Source organism: Onychostruthus taczanowskii, unplaced genomic scaffold (genome assembly GCF_017590055.1).
Source record: "Onychostruthus taczanowskii isolate IOZ18803 unplaced genomic scaffold, ASM1759005v1 scaffold100, whole genome shotgun sequence".
Taxonomy (NCBI): Eukaryota; Metazoa; Chordata; class Aves; order Passeriformes; family Passeridae; genus Onychostruthus; species Onychostruthus taczanowskii.
This window is the reverse complement of record NW_024496527.1, coordinates 1,534,045-1,557,883: the sequence shown is the minus strand read 5'-3', so window position 1 is coordinate 1,557,883 and position 23,839 is coordinate 1,534,045. Positions and strand designations below refer to the sequence as shown.

At 44.9% G+C, this 23,839-nt stretch overlaps 1 protein-coding gene across 1 annotated transcript in view; it reads right to left on the bottom strand.

Annotated features, from left to right (window-relative positions):
- The window catches only part of MDGA2 (MAM domain containing glycosylphosphatidylinositol anchor 2), a 188,856-nt gene that overhangs the window by 2,680 nt on the left and 162,337 nt on the right, over positions 1 to 23,839 (bottom strand). Inside the window, exons 11-15 of the mRNA XM_041409992.1 lie at positions 17,573 to 17,750; positions 14,951 to 14,971; positions 9,040 to 9,195; positions 6,648 to 6,806; positions 3,239 to 3,369 (exon numbers count right to left, since the gene is read on the bottom strand). Coding sequence (XP_041265926.1) covers positions 3,239 to 3,369; positions 6,648 to 6,806; positions 9,040 to 9,195; positions 14,951 to 14,971; positions 17,573 to 17,750 — 645 coding nt within the window. The remainder of the gene's footprint in view (positions 1 to 3,238; positions 3,370 to 6,647; positions 6,807 to 9,039; positions 9,196 to 14,950; positions 14,972 to 17,572; positions 17,751 to 23,839) is intronic.

The window sequence follows — 23,839 nt, the reverse complement described above, 5'->3', positions numbered from 1 at the left end:
CTGGCAGGGCACGGAGCAGAACCCAGCCTGCAGCTCCCAGGATTGGGCAGGAGGTGCCAGCTGAGCAGAATTCCCTATCAGTAGCCTGAAAAAAACCCCAACCTATTATGCATTTGGACAGCTGTTGTTAAAAATACTGCATCAAACTGGAGAATAGGGGGTACAGGAAAGGTCGCTCTGCTCTTAATGGAAAGGAATTATGATCCTAAAAGGCCAATCCTGAGTGTTTTGGGGGGATTCAGCTTCTGCCTCATCCCTGGCAGTATCCAAGGCCAGGCTGGACAGGGCTGGGATATGCCTGGGATATGGAAGGGGTCCATGCCCATGGCAGGAGTGGAATGAGTTGATTTTTAATCCCTTCCATCGCAAACCAGTGTGGGATTCTCTGATTTTTCCACAGAATTTCAGGCAGATTTTCACCCACCCCTGTGCGCCCCTCTCACCCTTCTCCCTTTCCCTTCCAGGCACTTGGGGTGTCCCAGGACAATCCCACCAGGTGGGGGGTGCAGGAGGGGTTTCAGGGTGTCATTAACACCCCCAAAAGTGGGGAGCTGAGAGGCTCTAGTTTGGTGCACATCGATCTGAAAAAGGGGTCAAAATGCTGCTGCAGACTGGGCCAACTGGGACAAACTGGGGAAACCTGGTTTCCTGATGTCCTCCCTGTAAGGAACACCTCCAGCCTGAAAATTTGGAATATTCCCTTTTGGATGGAGGAGTGAAAGCATTGGGATCATTCAAATATGGAGATAAATCCCAGAGTAGCTCCACAAGAGTTTTGTGATTTGGGATTGGGAATCCTGCAGGGCCCAGGGCTGCAAACCTGGATGTTCCCAGCCCATCCTGCTGATGTTGGAATATTTTGGACACAAAGTGACCAAATCTGGGTGGGTTGAGCCCCATATGGAGCTCAGATAGTGACGGACTCAACAGGAGTGAGCAGGACCTGCTGATCCCAATCCTTTGTGATAAATCCTGGATTTTTTATTTGGATACTGCAATATTTAGATCCTAAATTAGCAATAAATCCAATTCCAATCATTCATACCATCACCATGTCCTGCTGCTCAAACCTGAACTAAAACTGACATTTTCTGGTTGACAGAACAAACGTGTCCCTCTCTTTTGGGGTTCCCTATTTTTGGGGTGTTCATTCTTTAAAAACATTGAGTGTCTGAATATCTGAGCTAGATTTATGCACTTTTTTGAGATTTAAAGCACTGCAGTCCTCCCAGATCCTCACGACAAAAGCTTTGTTCTATATCACAGGGACTGACAAGGTATAAAATCTTTTACTCCTATAAATTACCCTATAAAAAGTTTTAATTTCCATGTCACTGCAGTGTTTTACTGCAAAGATTCACTTCAATTCCCTCTCCTTAAATTTAACTTGGAGCTTTATTCCTTCCTACTTACACTCCTAAATGGAAAATAAAATTTTCTGTGATGCGAGCGATGCTAAAAAAAAGATAATTTAAGGCTCCAAGAGCTCTGACATTTATTTGTTAAATTTGGTCAGAGCTTTACATTTATTTTATGCTGAAACCTTTAAACACAACAATGTAAAAGGTGAAAAGAAGCCAAGGAGAGGAGTTTCCCTCTGGAACCTCCCTCCTCCACTCTTCTGGATTGCTGCTGCCAAATCCTTTGCATTTCCCTGCCCAAGAGTCTGATTCTTCCCTAATTTTCTAAAGCCCTTCCAAGGTCTCCAAAACCCCTTCAAATCCATCTCTTCCTTCCCTTTCCCAGGGCATTTATTATGTTCAGATATTAAATCACTTCTCTCTCCTTCACTCTTCAGAACTCTTGGATTTATCCCGACTTCACCAATGAAAAACTCAACCACTCTGAATTTCTGTGCCTGGCCTGGGCTCTGAGTGCTCCTGAGCTCTGCAATTCCTGTTCTCTTCATTCCTGACACTTTGTTCCCATCAAAACTCCCAGCCTGGAACACCTCCCACTGTCCCAGGTGCTCCAGCCCCAGTGTCCAGCCTGGCCTTGGGCACTGCCAGGGATCCAGGGGCAGCCACAGCTGCTCTGGCAATTCCAGCCCAGCCAGCAATTCCCAATCTCCCATCCATCCCTGCCCTCTGGCAGTGGGAGCCATTCCCTGTGTCCTGTCCCTCCATCCCTTGTTCTCAGTCTCTCTCCAACTCTCCTGGAGCCCCTTCAGTCCCTGAAAAGTTTTCCTGGATCCTTCCATTCTCCATGTGAACATTCCCAGCTCTCTCATGTCTCACTGTACTTCACATCTCCCTCTCCCTCAATTTTCCTCTAATTCCCATCCTTGGAATTGCTCTGCAATCCCACAGACCAAACCATTTCTCTCCTGCCAACACATCTCATACATTGAAATAAAAACAAAAGGTCAGCATCAGGAATTCCCTGAAAATGAAGGAAGTGGAACCTAAGGCGAATGTTTAGAAGAGCAGTTTGGATTTGCACTGAAGAATCTTCCAAGGCCAGATTGGACACTGGGGTTTGGAGCACCCTGGGATCATGGGAGGTGTGGAATAGGATAGGAGTGGAATGGGATGGGGTTGAATGGGATGGGGTTGAATGGAATGGGATTGAATGGAGTGGGATTTAATGAGATGGGATTCAAGGTCACTTCAAACACAAACCAGCCTGTGGCTTTTTCCCAAAAATACATTTTCTCCCCTAGGAGAGCTGGCAGTGACAGAGAGGGCTCAGAGGAGAGCCCTGCACTCAGGGCACGGCTCGTGACTCCCACATTCCCTGAGGACATTCCCAGCCTCACCCACAGCAGGACCTGCTGGAAGCAGCTGCTTTTTTTGGGAGTGTTCCAGTTCCATACAACTCCCAGTGTGCCTGGGAACTGCCCCTAAAGGTCCATCAGCACCTCCCTGTCAACCCCAGCAGGAAATGTGTGAAAAACCTGTCACAACCCTGTGTGTCTCATGCTCATTCATTTCCCGTAGAAAATCCACATATTTCCAAAAACCTCTAACACAGGAGCCCTAAGTAATTTCTCCCAGAGAATAATGTTATAGTCCACTTGCTAATCTGAAATCAAAACCTGCTGGAATCACTCCCAGCATCTTTGGGAAGCTGGAAAGTGTTTTGAGCTCCAAGCATGATTAAGCTCCGTGGTGCTCAAGGAAAGCAATTATCTGTCCGTGAGCAGCCTCCAGAGCTGGGAAATCCCAAAGAAAAAGGTCAGTATTCCCAGTCTCCCTCCCAGCCCCGAATTCCTGGTTCCTGGAGGTGCCAGGCTTACCTGGAATGAGGTGGGGGGGTTGATGTTCACCCGGGCTTGGTTCCAGTGCTGTCCCTTATTCCCACTCGAAGACCACAAGGGGTTTTCTATGGCAGTCTGGCCTTTGAGCCGCAGGTAAACGTTCAGACTTCCTGGAAAACAGCAGGACAACTGGAGTTGGGAAGGCTCTGCCTGGATGGTGCAGCACCCTCCTAACCCATTTTCTGTGGATTTGAGGTGTGGAAGTTTCCTGGCAGAAATTCAAAACCTTTTAAACTCAGGAATGCTGGGAAGTGGTGATGGGAACTCCCAGCAGAGGGGAGCTGAGCACCCATCCTGCAGCTCAGGCAAGGCATGAGAATTCCAGGGAAAACAGGTAAAAAGGAATTTTCTGTGGTTTAGAGCAAGGAATTGGCATTAGACCTCCATACCCTGGGCAAAATCAGCAATTTGGCTGTTTTATGCTGAGTTCTTGCTTGCTAAAACTGCCCAGCTTTCCTCTGCCCATTGTTGAACTCCATCAGATCCCCAGAACCTGGCAGATCCATCTCAGGGAGAGTCCTGATGCCCTTGGGAATATTTCTGGAGGAAAACAACATCTTCTGAGTTGAAAAACCTCCAAAATTCCTCTCTGTGCAGGAAAACCCCCCAGAGCTGCACCTTTGACCACCAGTAAGTAACTGGTACCAGCACAGACATTTTTGACACCAGGGTCACCTGCAGGCATGAACAGAACCAGATTCTCTTGGTGCATCAAAAAATAACAAATTTCATTTCTCTGGGTTCATTAATTCACAGGATTTGGGGGTTTTGGTCCTATTTGCCGCCGTGGTTGCCTGCGGGTTTGTGGGGCCTCTTTGCGCTCTGTAAATTCAGTGTATTTCTCTTAACCTGAGACTTTCAGACAGCCAAATTCCCACAGGAGCAGCGGTTTTTTTGGGATGGTTGGCACAGCAGACCCCACAAATTCCAAGGAAAGCCCCCATATCTGAGGCAGCTGCACCTGTTCTGGAACAGTTCTTATTTCCAGCAAAAGCCAAACTTGGAGCCTTGGAAAACATCAGGCTGGAGATTTAATGGAGGAAATATTCCCCTGTTGGCCTTTTCACCAGGGTGAGAGAATGGGACTGGAATGGGACTGGAATGGGATCATCCATCCTCCCTGAAGGAGCTGGAAAGGGAGAATGAGGAGAAGCTCTGTGATTCCCCATGGAATGCAGGGAATGGGCACAAAGGAAATGGGAGCTGGAGGGGAAAGTCTGGCTCTGCCTCCACACAGAGCAGGGAAAGACCTAAACCAGAAAGGGATTGCAAAGGGATTCCTTTAGCCCAGCCCAGGTGTTTGGAGCAGGGTTAGGAATGCTGCTCAGCCTCATCCTCCTCCAAATATTCATATTTATTTATATTTATTTTTATTTATTTATAGTATTTATAATTATTTTTATTTATTTATATTTGTTTGTATTTGTTTATATTTATTTATATTAATTTCTATATTTATGTGTGCAGTGGTTTCTGTTTGTTAATTTGAGATTTTTTGGTTAATGCATTAATGAGTGTGGGGGGTTTAGAGTTGGTTAATTACTAATTTACTTACTTTTGCTGTGAGGTAGGATTAGGGGAAAGGTAAAGTAGGTTTAAAACTTTAAAAGGGTATAAAGAAAAATTTATTAATAATAATTAAAAGGAAGAGTAATAGGAAGTAGAATAGAACTTTTAGAATACTTTCTAACTTTCAGAACACAGAAACACTCTTTGACCCTTGATGTTTGTAATTTGTTCTTCATAATACACCACAAACAAACGACCAGAATATGACCAGATATTGCAATTTCTATATTTTTTCTCAGCATGGAGTGGCTGAATTCCTTCCTTCCAATATAAAACCCAGCACAGAGGCAGGAGAATTCCAACCTGGAGCTGCATCCACCTTCCTGCAGCACAGAGACAAAAAAAAAAACAACCTGAGTGCTCTTGTCTGCTCTGCTTAAAATCTGAGCTCTGCCTGGGGGCAGGGGGAGCTCGGACAAAGCAAGCACCAGAACTCTGGGAGGATGAGTTTGCCCTTGAAATAGAGATAAAAATACATCAAAGCAGGTCACTTTGACATTGGAAAAACTCTTGGCACACTGGGAGCACTAAGAAACCCACAAAGGACTTCCAAAAATTGGATTTTTGTTGTTTGGGCTTTTATAATTTCCCTTTTTTTTTTTTTTTTTTTTTTTTTTTTCATACCATAAAAAGAAATTAAATGTGGGTGTTGAAAGAGGCAGGACTAAAAATAGGCTGGCAAAAAAAAAAAAAATCCAAATTCCTGCAGCGTGTGAGCAAATTTTTCATGACTTTTCCACAGAAAACACATGAGGAATGCACATGCTCCCTGCCTGATCCCAAATCCTTCAGGAATGCCTATAACACACACAGATACTCCTTGAAAATCCAAATTCCTGTGGCTTTAGAGCAAATTTTCCATGAATTTTCCATGGCAAATGCATGAGGAATGCTGCTGCTCCCTGCCTGATCCTGAATTTAGTCAGAAATGCCAAAAACACTCAGGAACACTCACAGATATCCTTTGAAAATCCATATTCCTGCAGTTTTTGAGCAAATTCTCCATGACTTTTCCACAGGAGACACCAAAGAAATGCAGCTGCTCCCTGTCTGATCCTGAATCCAGTCAGGAATGCCAAAAACACTCAAACTCACTCCTTGAAAATCTGTATTCCCGCAGTCTGTGAGCAAATTCTTCATGGCTTTTCCACAAGAAATACCTGAGGAGTGCTGCTGCTGCCTGCCTGATCCTGAATCCGGCAGGAATGCCTAAAACACTCACAGGTGCTCCTTGAAAATCCATATTCCTGCAGTGTTTGAGCAATTTTTCCATTACTTTTTCACAAGAAACACCTGAGGAATGCTGCTGTTCCCTGCCTGGTCCTGAACCCAGTCAAGAATGTCTAAAAAACACTCAGAGCTACTCCTTGAAAATCCACATTCCTGTAGTGTTTGAGCAAATTTTCCATGACTTTTCCACAGGAAACATATGAGAAATGCAGCTGCTCCCAACCTGATCCTGAATTCAGTCAGGAATGCCTAAAACATCCCCTTAGAATCAGGAAAAATCCTTACTAAAATCAACTTTTCCCTTGCCAGGCTCTAAAATTCCCATTCAGATCAATGGGATTCCCATGCAGTTCCCTGCCCAAAACCTCACTCATGCAGGAAACACTTCCCAGCTGTAAGAAGGAAATTCCTCCTTCCTACAAATCCCTGATTAGTGGAAAACAGAATGTTGCCACGATTTGGATGCTCTCAAGCACCTCCCTGGGATACACCATGCTCTCAGAGGAGCTGGCACTCTTCCCACGCCTTTCCTTCAAACAAGAGGAATTTTTTCCAGCTATTTTTCCCAAAGGAATTGGCTTTCTCTCACCTATGTGCTGTCCATACATGTGATAGTAGAAGCTGAAGCAATAGGCCGTGTTGGTGGCTCCGTAGGGATTTTTGGGAGCGACGCTGAAAACGGGACTGACGAGTCGGGCCTTCTCCCCCTCCAGCCTGGGCCGGGACGTCTCGATGTACATGTAAAAACCTGGGAAAATCCAAAGGGAAATCGTTGGGATGAGGCCCTCAGCACCTGTGTACATGTGAAAACCTGGGAAAATCCAAAGGGAAATCGTTGGGATTAGTCCCTCAACACCTGTGTATGTGTGAAAACCTGGGAATTTTCAAAGGGAAATCATTGGAATGAGGCCCTCAAAACTCAGGATGTCTCAATGTACATGTGAAAACCTGGAAAAATCCAAAGGGAAATCACTGGGATAAGGCCCTCAGCACCTGGGATGTCTTGATGTGTGTGCAAAGACCTGGAAAAATCCAAAGAGAAATCATTGGGATGAGGCCTTCAATACCTGTGTACATGTGAAAATCTGGGAAAAGCCAACAGGAAATCCTTAGGATGAGGCCCTCAACACCTGTGTACATTTGAAAACATGGAAAAATTCAAAGGGAAATCCTTAGCATGAGGCCCTCAACACCTGGGACATCCTGATGTACATGGAAAACCCTGGAAAAATCCAAAGGGAAACCATTGGGATGAGGCCTTCAACACCTGGGGTGACTCAATGTACATGCAAAAACCTGGAAAAATCCAACAGGAAATCATCGGGATGAGTCCCTCAAGATCCAGGACATCTCGATGTCCATGTCAGAACCTAGAAAAATCCAAAGGGAAACCATTAGGATGAGGCCCACAACACCTGGGACACTGAAGAAAATCCTTAGGATGTGGCCTTCAGCACCTGGGACATCTCAACGTACATGGAAAAACCTATAAAAATCCAAAGGGAAATCTTTGGGATGAGGCCTTCAGCACTGTGTACACGTGAAAACCTGGAAAAATCCAAAGGGAAACCCTTAGGATGAGGCCTTCAAAACCCAACACAATCCTTAGGATGAGGTCCTCAACACCTGGAATATCTCAATCTACACATAAAACCCTGGAAAAATCCAAAAGCAAATAACTGGGATGAGGCCTTCAACATCCAACACACATAAATACAGCAACACCTTGGAATTATCAAACATCCTCATAAAGTTCTCACTTCCATCCCCCACCATGTCATTTCTGGGACTCATTTTTTTCCTACATGAAGCCCCTGTGTTGCCAAAAGCTGCTCCAAAGAAGTGTTTTCCATAAAAACTAAAATCTAGGGAGCAGGCTAGTGCTGGAAAGCATCTCCAAACTGATGAACCTTTGCACAAAATCTGAGGAGGTTCAGCCTTCAGTCCTGAGAGGGAATTTGTCCCTGGAAACATGACTTGTAAAATAAAGGGAAAATAACATGATGGAAACCTTTCAAGGAATATTTTCGACTTGCCATGTCAGTCCCGAGGAAGACAATATCCATTTATTCCATTCCTGGAAGTGCCAACCACAGAGATATTATTGAATTAATCCAACCAAATGAATGTGGTGCAGGATGAATTTTTCCCCTTTGGAAGTGCACACAATAAAATAGCAGGAATTACTGCAGGTCTGGATAAATTCAGCTCGATATGTTGGACTTTTCAAATGCAAATCCGTGCTGCAGTCAGGAGCACGCATTGACAGGGGCAGCAGATTGAAAATTGCACATTTTAACAACAGCTAGAGCAAAAATGGGGCAAAAACCACCTCGTTGTGATGGGCTGAGAGAGCCCAAGGGAGAATTTAAATGACGTAAAGCAGGAGAATATTTTAAGATGAGCCAGATTGCCCCACTAGAGTTTAATGTGAAGGGAATCACTTTGAAAATGGCACAATAAAAATGAGGCAAGGTGGGAATGGCACCATCAGGGGTTGTGCTTTGGGACTTGTCACTCCTCAGTGCTGGTAATTCCTTCTGGAAGTCATTGAAGGATCTTGGTCTGAAGTTAGAGAATCTTCCAGGGCCTAAAGGGGCTCCAGGAGAGCTAGAGAGGGATTTAGGACAAGGAATGGAGGGACAGGACAAGGAGAAATGGCTTTAAGGTGAAGGAGGGTGGATTTAGGTGGTATATTGGGAAGGAATTCCTGGCTGGGAAGGTGGGGAGGGGCTGAGCTGGAATTGCCAGAGCAGCTGGGGCTGCCCCTGGATCCCTGGCAGTGCCCAAGGCCAGGTTGGACACTGGGGCTGGAGCAGCCTGGGACAGTGGGAAGTGTCCCTGCCATGGTGGGGGATGGCACAAGATGAACTTAAATCCTTTCCTATCCCAATCCATCTGGGATTCCATGAGCAGGAAATGGCTGAAGTGCCTGTCCTGGGCAGTTCCCTCATCCCAGATTCCTCACTGCTGGATCTTACCCTCCTTGGAGCCGGTGCGGTCGGCGTTGGGCCCCGTGTTGGGGGTGTATTTCGTGTCCCTCGTGGCAGTGCTTTGTTTTGTCCAGTCAAAGTTGTCGGTGTCGTCTTGAGTGAAAAGGCAAATGTTCCCATCCTCAAAGCCGCAGTGGAACTCTCCTGCCAAAACAAGTAACAGGAATTTACTGGCCAAGGTTTTCCATCAGATCCTTATTTTTCAAATTCCTTGTCAATTATGCACAGTTTTCTTCAGCAGCAAGCTCAACAAAAAAATAAATCAGGGTCATCGATTTGTGCTGGTGAAATTGGAATTATATTTGTATCTTTTTGTAAAGTTCCTCCTCATATATTCAGATTTATACAGTGGTTTTTAGAGCTGTTGTCTCTTTTTACATTTCTAAAAAGCCGGGGAGAACAGAATCATTCCCATAAAACATTAAAAATGGGGGGAAATGTGGGAAGTGGGTTAATGTGGCTTAGGAATAACAGACAGCAGCTTTTCAAATTGTAAACATTATCTCCAAGTGGCATCTCCTAAATTATCCTTCATTTCAATAGGGATGGAAAAGGAGGAAGTGGCTAAAATGAGGGAAAGGAGCTTTGGGATAGAGATGAAGGAAATCTCTAAAAATCAGGACATAGCAGCACATGAAGGGATATCAGGAGGGGAATTGAGTCCCCATCACCAGATTATCATAACAATTTCCTGGGAGGAATATCTGAATCCTTATGCTAAGGAGAGGTGACTGTATCATGTCCAGGACACACCTCCTGGATTTTCTGTGATGCATTTGAAGAAAGTGGTAAACATGTAGGTCTAAAGAATAAAAATTGCCAAGAACCCCAAGGAGGATTCCTGGGATCCTCTTCTGCATGGAATTGTGAGAGGCCAGTGATCCCAGTGATCTGCCCTGCTGGGTGATGATGGGATGAGAAATTCCTCCTGTAATTTAAGAACCAAAACAAAGCCCAGCTTGGAGGTTCAGTTCTCACTCAGAGCATAACAAGGCCCCGTGGAGTAGAACGTGCAAAAGCTGAATTTCACTGCATGAACAATTCCTGCTGAGTTTACTCTTCCTGCAAAGTCCATTGATTTATCTGAGAAAAGAAGGAAATCTCCCTTCTCCAGGGAGAAGGCAGCAGCCTGCACACAGTGTCAGCTTGGAGGGGTGCAATTTATATTCATTGGTAGGAGAAACTCAAACACCAGTGTCGGGGGATTGTTCATCCCTGTTAAACTGAGAAGGTGGATAAATGTTTGCAGGTTTGGGCTTTTGGGGAGCTCTAAATCCACATAAGCCACTGGAGCTTCCCTGTTAATCAGTGAGGAGAGAGGGACCTGGAGCTTACTGCTGCAACACTCAGGTGATGCTGTAGGCTCAGAAATAAGCTTGAAAATTTCACTTCAAACCACAGGATGCATTGGAGTGATTTCCAAATATTCCTGGTTCTCCTCCCACCTTTTCAAAGAACAACACAAGGCAAAAGGGGTCCAGGGGGATCAGAGAGGAGGTCAGGGAGGATCCTGCCCCTCTGCTCAGCCCTGGGCACATCTGGAGTGCTGTGTCCAGCTCTGGGATCAGCAGGACAGGAGGGACCTGGAGCTCCTGGATCTGGTCCAGAACAGGGATGTGAGGATGAGGAAGGACTGGAGCATCTCCGTGCCCAGGAAAGGCTGAGGGAGCTGGGGCTGCTCAGCCTGGAGAGGAGCCCCAGCTGAGAGGGGCCTCAGCCCTGGTGTCCCTGTGTCTGTCCCAGTCTGTCCCCTGGGTGTCCCTGTGTCTGTCCCTGTGTGCAGAGGGCAGAGCAGGCCCAGCGATGGCCGCAGAGCCACAGGCAGGGGCTGATCCCAGGAATTCCAGGGCACAGGAGGCAGAACTCCTGCTCTGGGCAGTGCCCAGCCCTGAACAGAGCCCAGAGAGGGGCTGGAGTCTCCTCCCTGGGACATTCCAGAGCCACATGGACACAATCCTGTGCCCTGGGCAGGGACTGGCACCAGTGACCCTCTGAGGTCCCTTCCAGCCCGATCCATCCTGGGATTCTGTGCCCCTCCAGAACATCAGCATAAAACACAATCCTATAAAACCAGGTTATCACTGGAATGCAGTTCCCAGAAACCTCCTTGGCTATCAGCACCTCGAGCAGACTGGTTTGGCTTCCCGGTAAATCCATCAACATCATCAGATCCTCCAGGAGAATTCATTCCCCAAAGCACAGCTCCTTCCCTGCTGACCTGAGCAGGATGTGGGATTCTGGTTATCCCTGGTAACTCAGCATGGTTGGAGCTGGTCTGGGGACCAGGGAGGGAATTCCTGCCTGGGAGGGGCTGGGCTGGAATTGCCAGAGCAGCTGGGGCTGCCCCTGGATCCCTGACAGTGCCCAAGGCCAGGTTGGACACTGGGGCTGGAGAATCCTGGCACAGTGGGAGGTGTCCCTGCTATGGCAGGGGTGGGATGGGATGGGATTCAGGTCCCACCAACCCAAACCAATCCCTGATCCTTTGATGGTTCCATGATTGCACCCAAACCTGTCAGGAGAGACGCCGACCGATCGACATCTCCTCTTTATCCCAAGACTGGGAAGGGAATTCCAAGACCCCACCAAGGCTCTTGGAATGTTCCACGCCTCAAACAAAGCTCTCTGAACAAAGTGCCAGCTGTGCCGCTCCAAGAATCCTTTTTACACCACCTGGGCTCCAAATTCTCTTGGTTTACCCCACATTTTGTGGATTTTGCTTCCACCTCCACTTTTCCATCTTCCTGCAACAAAGAAGTTGCTGCTTCTACACAAAGGAATGAGATTAAAAGGCAAAATTTAGTTGAAGGAGAAAAGTTTTGATTCCCAAGTCCAGTCCTGGAGCAAAGTGAACAAAAGAATGAATTTTCAGCCATTCAGCACTTTCTGCACTGCCCCTCCAGTGCCTTAAAAGCTGCATAACTGTCTTCTGCCCTCAGAACTTCATTAAGAAATTCCACATCAGCAGAACAAAAGATTTTTCTCCTGAGGTGAAGACAAAAAAATAAAATAAATATTCAGGCCAGACAGGGAAAAAAAGAAGAGTCAAAGTTTGCCATTTATTTAATAGTCAAACATTGATTTCATGTGGAATACCTCGGAAAAGGTTAGTGCTAAACGTTCTTGGCACTGAATCCTCCTCAAAAAATGACAGAAGAAGAAAAATGGGAAAAAGCTCCTCAGGCTTTACTCCCTACTTTTGTAGGAGCATTTAAATAGATCTGGATGGTCTGGAGCTGTTAATTGCTGAGCAGGAGGGCAGGAGGAACAAGCAGCTTTTCCACAGGTGCTCTAGCCATGGCCCTAACAATGGTGCTAATTAACATTAATGAGAGTGGTGGCTTTTGTCAGGGCACATGGCAGCTCTGGAAGTGGATTCAGGTCATTAATAATTTCCTTGACAATTAGAGCAAAAGCTGAAGCTGTTCTGGAGGTGAAACCCTTCATTGTAGCACGGATTTGTCTCATCTATTCCCATAAAATCCAAGTTGGATGTGACTCCTGAACATCTCCTCTCTTCTATTATTCAGGGGTGACCTCTAATTGTACAAATTGATCTAAAATCATTCTGGTTTACATTAAATGGTTTCTTTTAGGTGGTAAAAAATGAAGTGGAGATGTGAGGCTCCACCTCAGAGTTGAATCTTTTGATGCTTTTTGCTTGGGTATTGCAGAGATTGCATCAAAAGGCAGGATTTAGGGAATGGGATTCTTCCAGAAGTGAAGCAGGAAGAGCATGACTTCAGTTTCCAGTCAGGAATCTTGTCCTGGTTGGATACAGCTCCTCCTCTTTGTTCACACAGCATAAATAAAACCAGAAATCAGCCCAACAAGTTTAGGAACAAATGGGAATTTTGTCGGAAGAACAGACAAGGGAACTGGGGAAGGGTCTGGAGCCCCAGGAGAGGCTGAGGGAGCTGGGAAGGGGCTGAGCCTGGAGCACAGGAGGCTCAGGGGACCCTTGTGGTTCTGCACAAGTCCCTGCCAGGAGGGGACAGCCGGGGGGTCGGGCTCTGCTCCAGGGAACAGGGACAGGAGCAGAGGGAACAGCCTCAGGCTGGGCCAGGGGAGCCTTAAATTGAATATCAGGGAAAATTTCTTCATGGAAAGGGTGGCCAGACATTGGAACTGCCCAGGGAGGTTTGGAGTGCCCATCCCTGAGGGATTTAAAGCCATGTGGAGGTGGCACTTGGGGCTGTGGGGCCGTGGTGCCCTTGGGGAATGGAGATGGGATGCAGACTGGGATTTCTGTCTTACCAAGGGATTCCACTCAAAAAACCTTCAGGGAAAGCGAGCAAAGCAGAATTCTACCATGGCTTTGGCCACCTGAAAGGAGTGGTCCTGGGGACCCTGCAGCTTTGGTGGAAAAACTTTCCAGTCACTCCTTTGAGACAACAAATTCCTTATTTCATTTGGATGCCACCCACATTCCATCATGATCCTACAAGATCTTTGGAAAATTAGCTTGAGATCTTAAAATCCTAGAGGAGCGTGAAGCACTTGGGATTGTATTTTTTCTCCCCACCAGAGCCTAGATTTAATATATTAATTAGCAAGAGTCTCATTCCCTGCTCGTTAGACTCCATGGGAGAGGTTCCCGCAGCTCCTGGCAGCTTTGAGCTAAGCCCTGCTTAATTATTAACATGTTGGACAAGATCTTCTGCAAATAAGTTTAAAATTTACACAAAGGCTTAAAGTTGAGTCTGAGGGATGGAGCAGAGCCTGCTCCTGCCTGATGGCTCTGCCCTGGAGCAGGAAAAAAAGGGAGACTGGACCTCATTCCTTAGGCAGGAATAATTTTGGGATGTGCTATTAAAAAACAAGAATACGTTGTGACAGAAAAAATGGATTTGGTTGGGATTTGGGAGAATATCATGGAGCAGGGAGCTGTGGGACTGTGGGAACAGGGTGGTTTTACTGGGATGTGCCAAAGCTCCATCCCAGCCTCCTGCCTGGATGTTTGCAGGGATTTGGTGCCCATGGAAAAGTGGAAGACCAAAGTGTGACTGACATTTCCAGCCTGGGACATCCCCGTGCCTGATTGTGCCAGAGTTTCCATTTCCAGTCATGCCTGAGGAGCTGTGTCCTGAGAATCTGGGGAGAACCAGGAATCACTTGGGGTCTCCACATTTCTCTGTGCAATGAATCTGTGATTCCTGGGTTTCTGTGTGGAAGAACTTCCTTCTTTTTTGGATTCAATCTGCCCTAAAAAGCATGGAAATAACTCAAGAACCACAAGGAAGGCTCTGGGGAGACCTTAGAGAACCTTCCAGAGCCTGAAGGGGCTCCAGGAGAGCTGGAGAGGGATTGGGGACAATCTATGGAGGGACAGGACACAGGGAATGGCTGCCACTGCCAGAGGGCAGGGATGGATGGGAGATTGGGAACTGGGAATTGCTGGCTGGGCTGGAATTGCCAGAGCAGCTGTGGCTGCCCCTGGATCCCTGGCAGTGCCCAAGGCCAGGTTGGACACTGGGGCTGGAGCAGCCTGGGACAGTGGGAGGTGTCCCTGCCCTTCCATGATTTCCCATGGCATCCCCAACACCTCCTGAGCTGCTCCACCACAGCTGGATCTGAACTTTATCCCATGAATATTTTCCTTTGGGTGGAGTCTCTGGGGCAATGAGAAAGATGGGCTGGAGCTGTGATTTTCCTTCTTTTATCCTTGTTGGAACAAGAGGAATCCCAAATGACACCTTCAGGTGGTTCCTGCCACCCATGGGCTGCAACTGGAAGTAAAATATTTCAAATTTACTTTTTAACTGGGAGTAAAATACTTGAAATTTACTTTTCCACTGGGAGTAAAATACTTGAAATCTACTTTTCAGCTGTGAGGGACAACCAATGCACGGACTGTTCTTCGAGGCATGGAAGATAAAATAAGAAATTAAATACTTACGGAGATGTGGATTCACCGGAGCTGGAAAACAGAAGAAAAATAAAATTAATTCAAAGAAAAAATTCTAGTTCATTCACTATTCAGATTATCCTAAATTTCCCCTAGCTGACTATTGAAATTCCTCTACTTCACAACTTAAGAGGCTGGAAGAGAATGAAATCCAAACCTTCACAATGTCCACAATATCCTAAGCATGGAAATGGCTTTCCAGGTCAATCCAGAGGAATCTAAAACCTGGGAATGGGATTGAAGGAGAGATTATTCTGTGGCTCTGTTTGCAGAAGGAGAAATTTGAGGATGGGTGATTTAGGAAAAGGCCCTTCTGCCACAGCCCCACAGATGTGGGAAGCAGAAGGAGGCTGAGCTCAGGGCTGGAATTGAGTTTTATTCACACAAAATCCAAAATTAAATTTTATCTCCAATTAATGGGGACATCTAACAGTGCCAGAGCATCACTCCAGGTTTTCCTGCTGCCCTTCCTTGCTTTAATCCCAGCCTAAAATTCAGCAAAATCCCAAATTCAACCTGGAGTTTCCAGTGCAGCTCTAAATTAGCACCACTTTACCTGAAACACGAGCAGCGATTTGCTCCAGTGTCATCTCCCCGAGAAACCCGATTTTTACATCTTTTACCTACAAATTACCTCTGATTCTCCAAAGAACCTCAATTTTACAGGATCCCTGAGTGATTGAACCTGGAATTATCTGCACTTGCTGGCAGCTGCATTGACTGAGGCTTGATTTGTAACTAAATGCAGGGGTTTGGGTGGAAAGTCTCATCAGGTGTCACCTCGAGTCACACGGTTTGGATTGTTCCCAGCAGAGCAAAACCAACGCTCCGTGTCACACCCAGGCACAAAAGCAGACAAGAAAATGAAGGTGGTTAGGCTGAATTTATTCAGCATCATAAACCTGGGGAAAAAACCCTCCAAAACAACCAGAAAAAAGCGAAAAAATCCCACTTTTGGGGCAGCATAGCTGCAGGAGAACGTGTAAAGGGGGTTGCAGGATCCTGGAGCAGTTTGGGATGGGAATGGGATGGGTTTAGGGGAAGTTTTTTATCATTTTGGTGGGAATTTTGTGGCAGGAAGATGGTGGTAAATGAAGAATCATTGAAATCACATTTAGGGAGCCTTCAACCTCTTTAAGGTCCTTCTTGCTAATTCATTGCAATTTTTAAAGCACAAAAACAAACAAACAATTCAATTATTCATGAAATAAACACCCAAAAATAGGTATTTGGATGAATTTAACAGAGGATTGAATTTCTGGGAATATGGGAAACAGGATTTATGGATATTGTGGTTTTCTTTTTAAGTTTAAGTGGATTAATCTTTGTCAGAGTGACCTTTTAGAGGGAAATTTATAAAGCCCTTCCATTATTCCTTATATAAATTTATAGATTATATAATCTTGCAAAGGACTACAAACAGTTGCTCTTTTTTTAAAGACAATAATTCACATTAACATGAAACCTGCTCATTCTGGGGGAAAAAAAAAACTTTGTTTGCAGATTTTTCTTTAAAACTTGTCCTTCAAAACAAGCATCAATTCTAAATCTGCTGCTTGATGAAGCTGGCATTTATTTATTCTATTTTTTCCTTATTTCTCACAAAAAAAATTGGATGGGATTTTGGGGTTTGGCTGTTCAGAATTTTATTCGTTGGGCACTTTTTGTTATTATGAATCATCCAAGAGGGGAAGATTTTCCTCTGTCCCCATTTCTCCCCTTCCTTTTGGGATGACCACACTCATGATATGGGAAATTTATAAAGCCCTTCCATTATTTCTTATATAAATTTATAGATTTTATAATCTTGCATGGGAGCACAAACAGTCACTTTTTAAAAAAACAATAATTCACATTAAAATAAAATTAATTCTGCTCATTCTGGGGGAAAAAAAAAACCTTTGTAAATTTTTCTTCAAACTCATCAAGGATCAACTTTAAATGTCCAATTTCATGATGTTGGAATTAATTTATTCCAACTTTTCTCAGAAAAAAATTGGATGGGATTTTGGGGTTTGGCTGTTCAGAATTATTTTGGTTGGGTATTTTTGTTGGTATGAGAGATGAAGATTTTCCACTGTCCTCATTTCTCCCCTTCCTTTTGGGATGACCACGTTCATGATGTGGGAAATTTATAAAGCCCTTCCATTAATTCTAAGATAAATTTAGAGTTTTATAATCTTGCATAGGAGCACAAACAGTCACTGGTTTTTTTTAAAGACAATAATTCACATTAAAATAAAATTTATTCTGCTCATTCTGGGTGAAAAAAAACCTTTGTAGATTTTTCTTAAAACTCATCAAGGATCAACTTGAAATCTCCAATTTCGTGAAGCTGGCATTAATTTATTCCAACTTTTCCTTATTTCCCTCAAAAACAATTGGATGGCATTTTGGGATTTGGCTGTTTAGAATTTTATTCATTGGGCATTTTTGTTGTTATGAATCATCTAAGAGGGGAAGATTTTCCTCTGCCCCCATTTCTCCCCTTCCTTTTGATGACCACGCTCATGACCACGCTCATGACATTATCCCAGGACTGGGAACAGCCACGCCATTCCGGGTGACGCAGGACATTCCCAACCCCTTTTTCCTCGGATGTGGGGTGCTCACCGCTGTATTTGATGACCCGGATGGTGGAGTCACCCTCCCCAAATCGGGTGATGGGCGTCAGGCGGACCTCGTAGGCCTCGGGCTTGATCAGCTCTGTCAGGTTGTAGGTGATCAATTCCCCCTTCTGGATGTTCCCGTTCACCGTGATCTCCTGCTCCCACCAGCGCTGCTGCCCGGCCTGCAATCCAAAAAATCCAAAAAAATCCAAAGGTCAGAGGTTTTGGGATTTGGATTCACCTTAGAAAGCAGAGCACACCCAGGAAACCTTCAAAAATCCGGAAGAATCAACGAGGAATACAACAAGGGATTCAGCAAGGCATGAACTTCTTGAACTGTCCCGCCATGGAAACCACATCAAAAATTGGGAATATCTCTTCCAGAGGCCACTTCTTCCCGGCCAGCTGCCCATGTGCTACCCACAGAAATCAAATGGCACCTGGATGGGTTTTGGGGCAGGAAAAGTGTGTGGGACCAGACCTGGGCAACCTGCAAAATTCCAGAAGAACTGGAGATGCAAGATGCAACAAGGAATGAATTTCCTGAGTTATCCCACCATGGAAAATTTCTGTAACAAACCACACCAAAAATCAGGAATATTTCTTCCAGAGCTCTGATGGCCCTTGGATGTGTTTTGGGGCAGGAATTCCCCAAATCCTGAGGATTTGGGACACTCAGCAGGCAGGGATTACAGTCAAGGACCAAGGGCTGGTTTGTGGTGACATAGAAACACCCAGTGGGTTTTTAGGCATTTTTAAAATTCTAATTTTTTTTTTTTTAATCTGTGTTTTACACTTAAAACTGGCTTGTCAAAAATCTGAAAGATCTTTCCTTTTAAAAAGAAAAACAATTTTTCCTTTCAAAATTGTTGTCCAGCCTGGAATCCAAAAGATTCAAAGGTCAGAGATTTTGGGATTTGTCTTCACCTTAGAAAGCAGAGCAGACATGGGAAACCTTCAAAATTCCAGAAGAATTAGAGATGCAACAAGGAATGAACTTCCTGAGTTATCCCACTGTGGAGAATTTCTGTAACAAACCACACCAAAAATTGGGAATATTTCTCCCAGAGGTCCGATGGCCCTTGGATGTGTTTTGGGACAGGAAAGGTGGGGCAATGTCCCAATTCCTGAGGATTTGGGATACTCAGCAGGCAGGGATTACAGCCAAGGAGCAAGGGCCAGTTTGTGGTGATTAAGTTTAAAAAAATAAATAAAATTTATCTTTTAAAGCCAATTTTTATGTCATTATGTCAATGAAATCTGTGAGCACTGTAGGACAAAAATTAAAAATATTCCCTATTCCAACTCATCTTTGGATAAAACTGAGATTTCCCAAAGAATTTCAATAATGAATGAAGAAAATTTGCAATTACCCAAACCAGACATGAATTTCTATAAAATTCAGCCTCTGCTTTGAATTCTTGCCCTTCCTTCCAGAAGCAATAAAATCACCATTATTTTCTCTTTTCTGAAAGGAAAACAATTGGATTTTTCCTTTCAGGATTATCCCACCAAAACCAGGGTTGGATATTGATATTTCTCTACAGGAAACAAACAGATTTTGACTTTTTTTTTTCCCTTGCAATCAACACCAGCTCTGGTCTAATCCTTATTTTTCACCATGGAAACCAGAGGAAAAACAAAATCCAAAACAACATAAAATTGTCGCTGTGTTGGATGGAAAACAACTCTGATTTTCCAGCTCTGCTGTGGAATAAATACATATAAAACATAAATATATAAATATACAAATATACAAATAAATAAATAAATAAATACATAAAGCTACAAATATATAAGTTATAAAGATATAAATAAATATACAAATATAAATAGAAAACAATATAGAAATATACAATAACTGTATAAATATATCAATATACAAATATATAAATAATAAATATATTGATATAAATAAAGAAGTTCAGGATCTGCCACACCCAGCTTTGGTTTTCTCACTTGGAAAACCAACCCAGCATTGGAAATAGAGCCAGAAATAATCCCAGAAGCTGCTTCCCAAACTTGGGAAACACCAACAACCTGGGCTGAAAAATATGGAAATAGTTGAAAATAAATGGAACCCAGGACACCCTAAATGTAGGATTTCATTCCTACAATGCCTTGGGGTGCTGGAAACTCCGAGCACCGAGCTGGAGATGCTCTGATTCCAAGCTGGAAGCATCCAAGACTGTTTTCCCTTGGAATCACCTTGGCTTCCCTGGATGGGAAAGAGCCAAATCCTCATCGCCGCGTCCCAAAATTCCCTGTGCAGCCCATCCCTAACATTGAACCTGTGCTTTTTTCTATGAAAAAGCCAAGATTGAGGCTTCCAAGAAAAAATCCACAAGGAAAAAATCATGAAACACAACCCTACACTTCAATCCCTGTGTTGAGAGCTGGAATATCCATTAGAACCAGGATTTGGTTGGAAAAGGAATTTTTGAAAGGAAAAAAGTCTCATAATCAAAGCCCATTCCTCACAAAGATAAGGATAAAACTCAGGTAGGAAATAAACTTTGGAATTACGGTTTTCCAACAGTGAGGAATTGACTTTAGCCAAGCTGGAATAACAATTTTCCAATGGTTTGGGAATATTTATGTAGCCCTGAGGAAAAATAGGAGCAGTTCCTGGAGCATTTATTTGCATTGTCCTTTAATTAATTAAGCAGAGAATATCCACACTGGCAACTTGGAGCACCCAAAGTTTGTCTGGGACAGGATTCCTTTTTTCCTAGGAATATTTAGGAATCTTTGTTCCCAAAAGAGGCAGAAAAGCAAAAGGGGGCATAAATGGGGCAGATTTTTATTCCAGAAGGTTGGAACCATCCTGGTGCTTTTTATCTTATTTATGTGGTGCTTTTTATTTTATGGGGTGCTTTTTTATTTTATTTATGCCAATAAAAGGAGATTTATTCCATATCTTTTGCTGGAAAACTCTATTCTCTTAAAGCCTTGGAATTCTGGATTTCCTGAGGAGTTGATCCTCTGGGATGATTAAAGATTGATTTCTTGTGTGCTCAGATATGTTCATAAAAAATAAACAGCTGGCCAGTTGATTGCCAGCACAAATTCCTTCACTGACTCCACTAGCTGGACAAGAATCTCTTTAATTAATGACAATGTTAGTTGATGACAAAAAAATTAATGACGAAGTCAATTAATCCATTGGATACTCCATAAAAAATTGTGGTGGTGTTTAAAGTAAATTTTTTTTGCCATTTATCACCACATAAATAGATTTTCCTTAAAAAAAAAATATATATATATTTCTTTGGAAGTTTTATATCTAAAATTGGACTGTTCAGCTCATGGACAAATGGGATATTTGCAAATATTCCATTTGCACATCACAGAGGGAAAATTTGTAGGGAATTCCTAGGGGAAAATTGTGTTATTCCTGCTTTTCTTTCATAATTCTGATTGGAATATAATCAGAGTTATCCAGGTGAGAATATAAAATTGAGTCGTGGCTCCTGTGTCATCTTCATTCCCAAGGATTTGGAATGCCTCAGTGACAAATATCTGGGATTCAGGCAAGCTGTAGAGGATGGTCTGTTCTTGATGGCAGAGAATCATGGAATCATGGAATATCCTGACTGAGAAGGGATCCCAAGGATCATCCAGCCCAGCCCCTGGCCCTGCCCAGACCCCAGCAATGCCACCCTGGGCATCCCTGAGGGTGTTGTGCTCCCTTCTGGAGCTCTGGCAGCCTCAGGGCCGTGCCCATTCCCTGGGGAGCTGTTCCAGTGCTGATTCCACCCTCTGGGGGAAGAACCTTTCCTAAAATCCACCCTAAACCTGGCTCCTGTCCCTGTCCCAGGGAACTGAAATCTGAGCTGCCCTCAGGAGGATGCTGAGGACCACAGCGAGGTCTCCCCTCAGCTCCTCCCCTCCAGCTGCACCATCCCCGTGCCCTCAGCTGCTCCTCACACAATTCCCCTCACTTCCCCTCATTTCTCTCTTTAATTAATGTTCCCACAACCAGCAGAACCCCAAACCCTGACGTGTGTTTCCGTGTGGAGCCAGTCCTGCCTCCCTGCTCTCCTGCAGGGGTGGATCCTGGCTCCTGTGGATCCAGCTGGGACCAACAGCTCAAACCCAGCCCAGACTGGGCAGGTGAGGCTTGGCTTGAGCCAGGGACAAACTGATCCAAAGTGTCCCGAGTGGGAGCTGGGCTCTACTCCCAGGAAACAGCAATAGGACAGAAGGAAATTCAGTGTCCAAGGGATCTTTAGGGTGGATTTTAGGAAAGTTTCCTCCCCCAGAGGGTGGAATCAGCACTGGAACAGCTCCCCAGGGAATGGGCACAGCCCCGAGGCTGCCAGAGCCCCAGGAGCAGAGGGATGCCCAGGGTGGGATTGCTGGGGGTCTGGGCAGCGAAGGAGTTGCGCTGGATGATCCTTGGGATCCCTCCAGCTCAGGATATTCCAGGACTCGCTAATTTGGCAGTTGCATGATAAACCTCTTTGCCTTCCTTTTCTCCTCGAAAGCCCATTCAACAGTGGGCACAGTCTTTCCCAATTAAACCATTCCTAATGCAGCAGAACAATCCTGGGCATGTAATCGACTTTCTTCTTGCAAGATTATATCAACAATCCTCCTGGACTTGCTCCTCCCATTCATTTTTATTATTTCATTGTTTTATAATATTATCTTTATTTCTGTGATATATATTTTAAAAAAAATCTCTTTTCCCCCTTTTTTTTTTTTTAAGAAACTAAAATTCCCAAGTCTTAAAAAATGAGGAACATGGAATCCAAAGAGGCAGATTTTTTACAGATGCAGATTTTAGGGGCTACAAATTGACAGCTGAGAAATTCAGGTGTCAGAAACAGCTGGTCCTCAGCCAGATTTATTGTCTGAGATTTGAGGATGAAAGGGATGGGAACACTTCAGGGAATGTGGAAAAGTTGAGGAAGCCACGGAGCCAACAATGAATCCTCTTGAAATGTGGAAAACAGCTCCGGGATTGAAGGCAGGGTGGGAAATGGTCACCAAGAGAGGGATCCTTTTATCGGAGAGAAATCAAACTCCAGCACTAAGATCTGCTAAAATCTGGAGGATTGGGAGAGAAAGAACTCTGCCTCCTGGATTTCCATCCCAAGGGATGATAACAAATGATCTTGGAAATTCTGTATTAGGACACTTCAGTCCATTTGGTAAATAAATGGGAATTTGGGGCATTCCAGAGCTGGGAGGGGGATGTTGTTTCCTTGCTCGGAACAACTTCAAACCCAGGGAGAGAGAGAGGGACTTTGGATAAAGGCCTGGAGGGCCAGGACAAGGGGAATGGCTTCAAACTGTGAGAAAGTAGGGATAGATGGGATATTGGGAAGGAATTCCAGGAATTCTCCTGGATGGGAGATTGGGAATTGGGAATTGCTGGCTGGGCTGGAATTGCCAGAGCAGCTGTGGCTGCCCCTGGATCCCTGGCAGTGCCCAAGGCCAGGTTGGACACTGGGGCTGGAGCAGCCTGGCAGAGTGGGAGGTGTCCCTGCCATGGCAGGGGTGGGATGGGATCAGATTTGGGCTTCTAAGCCACAACATTTTGGGATTTTGGGACTCTTTAATCAGAAAGGCAATAAATGCACCCTCACTCCCTTTATCCATAGCCATTTATCCAGGGGTGTGGGATCTGTGCCGTGGCACCGACAGAAAATTCCCGTCTCCGTTTTCAGCCAGCGACTGCTCAGCCTTCCCAAGAACCCTTTCCCAGGATATTTGAATCCACCTGTTCCTGCTCAGCGCTGAGTGACAGCAGAAGTCAAAAATCCACTCAAACCCAAAGGTGACCGGGAGGAAGCGCCAGAGCCGTGCCCTGCTCGGGGCTGTTTGAAGAAATTCTCATTCCCAACCCACGGACACCGCCGGCTCCCGGGGCTGGGAATAAAGGAAAGGTGGGAGCCTGAATCTTTTATGTAACAAGCTGGAACAAGCTGCTCTCTGGTTTACAGGGACCAGCTGAATTTTTATGGCTCCTTCACAGCGGAACTGCTCCTTTTCTAGGTCACCGCGGCGGCGGGGACGTGGCTGTCACCCGCTGTCACCTGCTGAGAGCAGCCACCGCGGAGATCAGAGCTGCACGCCCTCCCTGGCTGCTCTGGAAAAGTCTCCCTGCTTCAATTTGCTTTCATCCTGCTGACAGGAAATATCAGAGAGCCGGAGGCACCCGCCTGGCTCTGCTCGGATGCAGGGAGTAGCTGAACGTTGTCATTTGTTGGGAAGAGATGGAATTCTGGCTTTGGGGACAGGAAAAGTGTGGGAAGGAGAC